Source organism: Colobus angolensis, unplaced genomic scaffold (genome assembly GCF_000951035.1).
Source record: "Colobus angolensis palliatus isolate OR3802 unplaced genomic scaffold, Cang.pa_1.0 Scaffold8, whole genome shotgun sequence".
Classification (NCBI taxonomy): Eukaryota; Metazoa; Chordata; class Mammalia; order Primates; family Cercopithecidae; genus Colobus; species Colobus angolensis.
In genome coordinates, this window is record NW_012121820.1 from 10,057,647 (window position 1) to 10,067,750 (window position 10,104).

General features: G+C 52.3%; 1 protein-coding gene across 2 annotated transcripts in view; it reads right to left on the reverse strand.

Moving 5' to 3' along the window:
• MYBL2 (v-myb avian myeloblastosis viral oncogene homolog-like 2) overlaps positions 1-7,475 on the reverse strand; it is a 58,866-nt gene extending 51,391 nt beyond the window's left edge. For both annotated transcript variants that reach the window (XM_011929028.1, XM_011929027.1), the window contains exons 1-2: positions 7,194-7,475; positions 353-446 (exon numbers count right to left, since the gene is read on the reverse strand). In XM_011929028.1, the coding sequence (XP_011784418.1) occupies positions 353-446; positions 7,194-7,213 (114 nt within the window). In that variant the 5' untranslated portion in view covers positions 7,214-7,475. The remainder of the gene's footprint in view (positions 1-352; positions 447-7,193) is intronic.
• Positions 7,476-10,104: the final 2,629 nt, after the last annotated feature.

Sequence of the window (10,104 nt, forward strand, 5' to 3'; positions counted from 1 at the left end):
AAAAAAAAAAAAAAACAAGAAAGAAAGGGGGAGTTACAGGCTTGGCCGAACCTCCTAGCACTCAAAAGGCAAAAAGCAAAATCAACGTCCATGACCTAGAACATGCCAGCTGCTCAGGAGACACAGTGGGCCCTGAGGTCTGGGACATACATCCCCTTCCCACCCGCTGAGTCCTCAGAATTGAGAGTCCCCCAGAATGCTCTGAGTAGAGGCCTGAGGTCAATCAGAGGACCCATACCTTCCTTCACCCACCCCTCCTCTTCATCCCATCTGATGGGACATCAGGACTCCAGGCTCAACTCCTCTGGACAGCCCCCAGCTGCCATCAATCCTCTCCTCCCCATGGACTCACCTCCTCATGGGTCCATTTGACCTTGCACTTGCTATCCCTCTGCTCCGGCACATCTGAATCTGTGTCCTGGTAGTGCAGCTCATCCAGATCCTCGCTATGGGGAAAGCAGGCCAAAGGTCAAGGATGGTGTGTCCATACGTTTTACATAATGGAGAGCGTGTAGGCAGCGGCCAGCCCACCCTAGGGAAAGGTCTAGGGGAGAGAGCTTTTACTTTTTCTTCTTTTTAAGACATAGGCACTTCTGCTTCACTTATTTTTATTTTTATTTTGAGACAGGGTCTCACTCTGTCACTGGGCTGGAATTCAGTGTGGCATGATCACAGCTCACTGCAGCCTTGAACTCCTGGACTCAAATGATCCCCCCGCCCCAGCCTCCTAAGTAGCTGGGACTATAGGGGCATGCCACCACGCCCGGATAACTTTTGTACTTTTTGTAGAGACAGGGTCTCACCATATTGCCCAGGGTGGTTTTGGACTCCTGGGCTCAAGCGATCCTCCCACCTCAGCCTCCCAAAGTGCTGGGACTATAGGCATGAGCCACCACATCTGACCTCACCGCTTTTTAAATTCTTTAATGAAATAGGGTTAAGAGCTACTTTCTTCTTTTTAATCTTCAGGAATGCCCTAGTGATTCCGAAAGCTGTAAGAAAAAGAAGTCAGGCACAGTGGCTCAAACCTGTAATCCCAGCACTTTGGGAGGCTAAGGTGGGTGGACCGCTTGAGATCAGGAGTTCAAGACCAGCCTGATGAAATGCGGTGAAACCCCATCTCTACTAAAAATACAAATACTAGCTGGGTGCAGTGGTGCATGCATGTAATCCCAGCTACTCAGGAGGCTGAGGCAGGAGAATTGCTTCAACCCAGAAGGTGAAGGTTGCAGTGAGCCAAGATCATGCCACTGCACCCAGCCTGGGCGACAAAGCAAGACTCTGTCTCAAAAAAAAAAAAAAAAAGAAAGGAAAAAAGGAAAAAGAAAGTTAAGATTTCACCAAGAATATTATGTTCAAAGTCAGACTATCACTTTTCCCTTTCAGTAACAAACCCACATGGATATTTTAAGGAATAAAGTTGGCCAGGCACGGTGGCTCAAGCCTATAATCCCAGCACTTTAGGAGGCCGAGACGGGCGGATCACGAGGTCAGGAGATCGAGACCATCCTGGCTAACACTGTGAAACCCCGTCTCTACTAAAAATATACAAAAAACTAGCCGGACGTAGTGGCGGGCGCCTGTAGTCCCAGCTACTCGGTAGGCTGAGGCAGGAGAATGGCATAAACCCGGGAGGCGGAGCTTGCAGTGAGCTGAGATCCGGCCACTGCACTCCAGCCCAGGCAACAGAGCAAGACTCTGTCTCAAAAAAAAAAAAAAAAGGAATAAAGTTGATGAAGTAAGTTATCAGGCACCAGGATTTTAAGAGATATTAGTTATTTGGGAAAAAAATTCTAAATATATTATCTATATCCATTTGTTGTTTTTTCTTCTTTTAGGGAGAGTCTGGCTGTGTCTTTCAGACTGGAATATAGTGGCATAATCATAGCTCAATGCAGCCTCCAACTCCTAGGCTCAAGCAATCCTCCCACTTCAGCCTCCCAAGTACCTGGGACTACTAGCACATGACATCATGCCTGGCTATTTTGTATTTTTTTGTAGAAACATCTCACTATGTTGCCCAGGCTCATCTGGAATTCCTGGACTTAAGCAATCCTCCCACCTTGGCCTCCCAAAGTGCTGAGATTACAGAATTGAGCCACCATGACTGGACAAGTTGTTTTTTCATGTGTGGATTTTTTTTTTTTTTTTTTTGTAATGACAGGGTCTCAGTATGTTGCCTATACTGGTCTTGAACTCCTGGGCTCAAGCAATCCTCCTGCCTCAGCCTCCAAAGTAACTGGGATTACAGGTGTGCACCACCGTGTCCAGCTTACATCCATTTTCTCAAATCCCTTTTCAATCCTTCCCTACACACAGGCTTAATGGAGAGAAATATCAGCGTACAGTATCCTGGTTTTTTTTTTTTTGAGACGGAGTTTCACTCTGTCGCCCAGGCTAGAGTGAAGTGGCAACATCTCAGCTCACTGCAACCTCCTCCTCCCAGGTTCAGGCAATTCTGCCTCAGCTACAGGCACCTGCCACCACGCCTGGCTAATTTTTTTTGCATTTTAACAAAGACAGCGTTTCACCATCTTGGCCAGGCTGGTCTTGAACTCCTGACCTCATGATCTACCCGCCTCAGCCTCCCAAAGTGCTGGGATTACAGGCGTAAGCCACCACACCCGGCCCAGTGTACAATATCTTCTAACATGGCTGTAGGGGGGAAAAAAAACAGTACGAGCTGCTTTGAGTTCTGAGTGTTTTTACTCTACCAGGCTATCTTCCAAGTTGCTCCAAAAAATTCTTTTATCCAGTTTAATAGTTACAAAAATGGAAATCGGGCCGGGTATGGTGGCTCACACCTGTAATCCCAGCACTTTGGGAGGCCAAGGCAGGCAGATCACCTGAGGTTGGAAGCTCAAGACTAGCCTGACCAACATGGCGAAATCCCCTCTCTACTAAAAACACAAAATTAGACGGGTGTGGTGGCGCATGCCTGTAATCCCAGCTACTCAGGAGGCTGAAGCAGGTGAATTGCTTGAACCTGGGTGGCGGAGGTTGCAGCGAGCCAAGATCGAGTCATTGCACTCTAGCCTGGGCAACAAGAGCAAAACTCCATCTCAAAAAAAAAAAAAAAAATGGAAATCAGTTGGGCACGGTGGCTCATGTCTGTAATCCCAGTACTTTGGGAGGCCAAGGTGGGCGGATCACAAGGTCAGGGGTTCGAGACCAGTCTGGCCAACATGGTGAAATTACAATTTTGTAATTTTTTGTAAAACTACAAAAAAAATTGGCTGGGTGTGGTGGCATGCGCCTGTAATCCCAGCTACTCAGAGGCTGAGGCAGAATTGCTTGAACCCAGGAGGCGGAGGTCACAGAGGGTGGAGATCAGAGATAGTGCTACCGTAACACTCCAGCCTGGGCAACACAGCTTTTTTGAGACTCCACCTCAAAAAAAAAAATACAAAAACACAAAAATTAGCTGGGCATGGTGGCGTGTACCTGTAGTCCCAGCTACTCAGGAAGCTGAGGCAGGAGAACTGCTTGAACCCAACAGGCAGAGGTTGCAGTGAGTGGAGACCCTGCCACTGCACTATAGCCTGGGCAACAGAGGGAGACTCCGTCTCAAAAAAAAAAAAAAAAAAAAAAAGGAAATCATAGGATCCACCTCCAGAGATGTCAGGTGCTTGAGGAAAGTTAGTAATCTTTCCCCAGCTCCACCCGATAGCACTTGCATCAGGTCACGTTGGTCAGGTAAGTTGCTAGGTCAGACATTTGTACACTGGAAAAAGCTTACAGGTTTCCAAACAAGGCAAGTCTAGGTCTTGTGATCAAATAAAAAGGCAGCTTACTATGCTATTCACATTATCTTCTCCTTGTTTTCCAGAGCTCACCATTGCTTCCTAGAGTCACTCCTATACTTTCACAGCACATGTCTCAGGCCCTTACACTGCAACTGCCTGTCTCCTCTACATCATCTACAAAGGTCAGCTTCACCCCAGGATCCCAGGGTTTATCACCAAAAGGTCTTAAATGTTTGCCCAGGGACTGACTGAATACACAAATGAATGAAAAAATGTGCAAAGCTGCTGCCTATTAGTCAATAAGAAATACTAATTAAATGTTTTAGGCCAGGCAAGACCCAGTTTCAAAATAAAAAAACTTTCAGAAACAGGAAAGGAAGGGGCAGTATCTACAGCCAGCAATACAGAGGGATCTGGAATTCATTCCTGACCCAGCTCATGGGTCCTCCACCATTGCAATACAGAAGGCAAATATCCAGAAGATACTAATAACAGAATGAAGCTGGCTTCAAAATCAACTGCCCCCAGACAGCTCGTGACAGAAACCATCTTTGCTTCTCCAGCGTCTAGCACAAAGAAGGCCTGGCTTCTAACAGAAGGTCAGCAAATATTCTTTCAAGGATGAAAGGATGTCTGCATGGACACTCCCTCGTGCTCCAATGCTGTTTATTTTTATTTTTTAATTTTTTTTGAGATAGAGGTTCCCAGGTTGGAGTGCAGTGGCATGATCTCGACTCACTGCAACCTCCGCCTCCTGGGTTCAAGCGAATTCTCCTGCCTCAGCCCCCTGAGTAGCTGTGATTACAGGCACCTACCACCACACCCGGCTAATTTTTGTATTTTTGGTAGAGATGAGGGGTTTCACCATGTTGGTCAAGCTGGTCTTGGAACTCTTGGCCTCAAGTGGTCCGCCCGCCTTGGCCTCTCAAAGTGCTGGGACTACAGGCGTAAAGCCACCACACCCAGCCTCCAAAGCTGTTAGATAGGGTCAGCATCTCAGACAGCTGGGAGATTTCTGTGAGATGACATACTTTACCACGTGTGCTGGCCATCAACTTCACCCACATTCTCATTATCCCCACTTAAAAGATGAGGAAATTGAGGCTCAGAGGGGTCAGGCCACTTGCCAAGTTCCGGACCTTCCTAACTCCAGACACCTGCAAGTCCTCACATCCTAATCCCGGCTGAAAAAGCAGAGGCCAGTTAGTGGTGGCAACCACATTTTGGTCCAACATACCCTACCTTTTACCCTTCAACGTGCTGGGCTCTGCTCCAGGGCTGGCGTGAGTCAGAGACAAAGTGGGAAGTGGGGCACTAGGGCAGAGGAGAGTTACAGCAAATGGCCCGGAAAAGGGCTGAGGGCTGTGGAGCTGCCATCCTTCACATGGGAGGCGTTCCTCCACTGAGCCCCTCAGGTGAGAAGTAGCTGAGGACCTGAGGGTGGTCTACGGGCAGTCACTTCTGGAATGAACAAAAAATCAGGATAGGGCCAGGCAAGGTGACTCACACCTGTACTCCCAGGGCTTTGGGAGGCCAAGGGAGGAGAATCCCTGGAAGCCAGGAGTTCGAGACCAGCCTAGGTAACATAGTGAGGTGAGACAGGACGCGAGGCCACCGCCCCCCACACCCACCCGCTCTAATCCTAGCACTTTTGAGGCCAAGGTGGGTGGATTGCCTGAGCAACATAGTGAAACCTGTCTCTACTAAAAATCCAAAAAATTAGCCAGGCGTGGCGGCGTGTGCCCCTAGTCCCAGCTACTCGGGAGGCGGAGACAGAATTCCTCGAACCCAGGAGGCAGAGCTTGCAGTGAGCCAAGATGGTGCCACTGCACTCCAGCCTGGATGACAGAGCGAGAGTCTGTCTCCTAAATAAATAAACAAAACAATTAGCCAGTTGTGGCGGCGTGTGTCCACAGTCCCAGCTACTCAGCCTGCAGTACCAGCTGGCTGAGGTGGGAGATCACTTGAACCTGGGAGGTTGAGGCTGCAGTGACCTATGATTGCACCACAGCACTCCAGCCTGGGCCGCAGAGGGAGACCCTGTCTCAAAGAAAAAAAAAAAAAAACAGGGCAGGGTCTGATAGGTGCCTGAACAAAAAACTTCCTGGACAGTGGTGCTGTCCCTGGGAAAATGGGGCCTGAGGAACATAGTCCCTGTGCTCATATTCCTATCCTCGGCCTGAAAGGGCAAAAATCTAGAGGGATGGAAGGCTTCATCTTTAGATGAGGCTATCGTCTAAAGTGGGACCGGAAGTTGGCCGGGCGCGGTGGCTCATGCCTGTAATCCCAGCACTTTGGGAGGCCGAGGCGGGCGGAACACAAGGTCAGGAGATCGAGACCACCCTGGCTAACATGGTGAAACCCTGTCTCTACCAAAAATACAAGAAATTAGCCCGGTGTGGTGGCATGCGCCTGCAGTCCCAGCTACCTGGGAGGCTGAGGCAGGAGAATCGCTTGAACCTAGGAGGAGGTTGCAGTGAGAGCCAAGATCTCGCCACTGCACTCCAGCCTGGGCGACAGGAGATTCCGTCTCAAAAAAAAAAAAAAAAAGAGGGACCGAAGGTTATCTGAGCTGCAGGGATCCAGGCAGGGAAGAGATCAGGACCCCACTGTCCTGTCTCCCAGGCAGGCTGAAAAGCCTGCAGCTGAGGCCCCAGGCGCACAGGTGTAAGAGAGGAATCTGGAGCCACAGACCTGGCTCCGGGATCCGGGCTCCGCTCTGCCACTTAAGTCTTTGGGGAAATAAGTAAAATGGAGACCGCAGTTCCTGCCTTTGCCCCAGGGACTCTCTCCCCCGCACCTTCAACCCCAGCTGCCCAAAACTCCTCGTGGGAACAGGAAGGGAGGTCTCAAACCGAAACAAGCTGGGGCGCGGAACCCAGGTGGGAGAGACAAAAGAGCCCCCAACTCAGCACCCTTCTCAGTCCGGGGGAGAGGGCTTGGGGGGCTCTGTGCTCCCGGGAATGTTGAGGAGCAAAGCCCACCCACCAAGTTGACCCAAAACTGGGCTGGAACAAGTGCCTCCCAGGCTCGGCCTCCCACTGGCTGGGACTCTGGAGACTCCCTCTCGCTCCCAGGGGTCGCCTTCCTCCCCTGCGAAGGCCCTGCCAGCTGACACCGGGCCGGCCCACCCCCATCCCGCAATTAGGCGGGAGACAAAATGACATCATGCAGGGCTTGGCCCGGGTCCCAGGAGACCCGCCCGTCCCAGCTCCGAGGCCCAGCAGGCCCGGGTAGCCGCAGGGACTCCCAAGAGCCCCCCAGCTTTACGCGCGCCCCTGCCTCAGAGGGCCCAGGACGCAGCATTTCCGCGGAAACACCCCGCCCCCAACACACACACACACCCCCAGCTTGGAGGGCGCCTGGGGAGGGTTTGGGGGAGCTGGGTGGGGGAGGGGTGAATTAAAGGGAGGGGGAGGGGACCTCTGCCCGCCCGACTTGTCTCACCAGCGCGTCCGCCGAGACATCCCCCCGGCCCGGACCGCGCCGCGCTCGCCCGCCTGCCGGCTGAGCCCGGAGCGGGAGCCGGGCCGGGGTCAGGACCCGGGCTGCTCTGGTCGCTCCCGGCCCCGGGCCGCGCTAGGAGGCGTCAGCGTGTCAGCAGGTCCCGCGCTCCCCGCTCGCAGGAACTGCAGCCGCTGCCGGCGCGAGTTGAAGCACTTTTCTATCTCCCGCCAAGCGCGTAGGCGCCGCCCGGGCCTGGCGCGCGGGCGACGGGGGAGGGGCCTGCGGGAGGGGCGGAGCCGGCGGGGCGGGGCCTGCGGGGCGGCACCTGCCCAAACCCTCCAGGGCCGGCTGCAGGACCGGGCTAGCGGCCGCCACTTCTGAGTTACGGAGCGGGCCGTGATGCGACTGAGGCCTGGCTCAGGTGTCAGTCCGTGGCGGCCCAGGAGTAGCCCACATAGCGAAGACCGAGCAAGGGGAGTGAGGCGCGAGCGTGGGAGAGCCAGCCAGGGAAAACGCCAGGGCGGAATCCCCCACGCTAGTCCAAGCCACTCCTGCGTCCCTACCGCCCCACGCTAAAGCGGCCCCTCACCCTACCTGTGCCTCTCCTTGCTTCCTCTCCTGCCTCCGAGAGACCCTCCTTAATAGACTTTAGTTTTTGTTGTTTATTTTCTTAGAGGCAGGGTCTTGCTCTATCGCCCAGGCTGGAGTGCAGTTTCGCGATCATAGCTCACTGCAACTTCCACCTCCTAGGCTCAACCGATCCTCCCACCTCAGCCTCCCGAGTAGCTGAGACCAGCACTCGCCACCACACCCGGCTGATTTTTTTTTTTTTTTTTTTGAGACGGAGTCTCGCCCTGTCGCCAGGCTTGAGTGCAGTGGCGCGATCTTTGCTCGCTGCAACCTCCACCTCCCAGATTAAAGCGATTCCCCTGCCTCAGCCTCCCAAGTAGCTGGACCTACAGGCCTGCGCCACTACGCCCGGCTTTTTTCTTTTTTTTTTTGGTATTTTAGTATTTTAGTAGAGACGGGGTTTCACCATGTTGGCCAGGATGGGCTGTTTCTCCTGACCTCGTGATCCTCCCGCCTCGGCCTCCCAAAGTGCTGGGATTACGGGAGTGAGCCACCGCGCTTTTTTCTTTTTTTTTTAAGAGAAGGGGGTCGCCGAGCGCGGTGGCTCAAGCCTGTAATCCCAGCACTTTGGGAGGCTAAGACGGGCGGATCACGAGGTCATGAGATCGAGACCGTCCTGGCTAACACGGTGAAACCCCGTCTCTACTAAAAATACAAAAAACTAGCCAGGCGAGGTGGCGGGCGCCTCTAGTCCCAGCTACTCCGGAGGCTGAGGCAGGAGAATGGCGTAAACCCGGGAGGCGGAGCTTGCAGTGAGCTGAGATCCGGCGACTGCACTCCAGTCCCGGCGACAGAGCAAGACTCCGTCTCAAAAAAAAAAAAAAAAAAAGAGAAAGGGGTCTTGCTATGTTGCCTAGGCTGATCTGGAAACTCCTGGGCTCAAGGGATCCTGCCGCTTTGTCCTCCCAGAGTGCTGGGATTACAGGCATTAGCCCCGGGGCAAGAATGACTCTCCCAAAATGCAAACCTGACTTTACCTTTCCAGAATTAAAAACCGTCCTCCTCTCCCTCAAGGTAAATTCCTTACTCCACAATCAGATTTATCTGATCTGCCAGACCACCACCCAGCCCTGGCCAAAAGAAATGGTGTCTTTGCCTTTGCCTGAGCCATTACCAAGGGCAGGAACACTTCCTGCCCCTCCCAGATGGCTGATTCTTATTTAATTTGGGGTCCACTGCCCACAATCTGCCTGTAGACTTCTGCATTTCCCCCTTTGAACTGGGAGCATCCTGAGGTCCAGGTGACCTCTCAATGCACCCCAGTATCTCCAGGACCCAGTAGAAGACCTGACATAAGAAGCCCCAGGCAAAGGTTTTTTTAATTGAATTCAGTTTACCTTGGGTTTAAACTTCCAGAGATTAGGCCAGACATAGTGGCTCACGCCAGTAATCTTACCACTTTGGGAGGCCGAGGGGGGAGAATTGATTCAGTCCAAAAGTTTGAGACCAGTCTGGGGATCACAGCGAAACCCTGTCTCTAAAAAAATTTAAAAAAATTAAGAAATTACCTGGGCGTGGTGGTGAATGCCTGTAATCCCAGCTACTTGGGAGGCAGAGGGAGGAGGACTGCTTGAGCCCAGGAGTTCGAGGGCTCAAGCCCTCGTGATTCACTGCACTCCAGCCTGGGCCACAGTGAGACTGTGCCTCCTTGAGATTTAGCAAAGGTTTTCTATTTTAGATTGACATTTCCCAAGTAACAAGGATCAAGCCACACTGGCTCAGCAGTGCTGAGAGGAAGATAAATGAGCTCTGAGATAGGACGCTGAAGAGACCACAACAAACCCCAGCTTTTTAGCCCCTGTTCAGGCCTCAGAGCCCCCTTCCAGAAGCTGCTGGCCACCTGGGGGCAGTACAGCCACCAGCTGCTGTAAACTTCATTTACCACAGAAGAAGGAAGACTGACTCACATCTTAAGTGCTAGAAGCTTCCACATCACTTAATTCAGGGTTTCGCCTGCCCACTCCCCTTATAAAGTAATTAACATGGACATGCCCACTTCATTGAAAGCACAGCCTCTACAGCCAAACTTCCTGGGTTTTGAGTCCCAGCTCCACCATTCATTGCAGTATCTAGGCAAATTACCTAACTTTTTTTTTTTAGACCAAGTCTCGCTTTATTGCCCAGGCTGGAGTGCAGTGGCGTGACCTCGGCTCACTGCAACCCCCTTCCTGGGTTCAAATGATTCTCCCACCTCAGCCACTCGAGTAGCTAGGACTACAGGAGCATGCCACCATGCCTGGCTAAATTTTGTATTTTTAGTAGAGACGGGGTTTCACTGTGT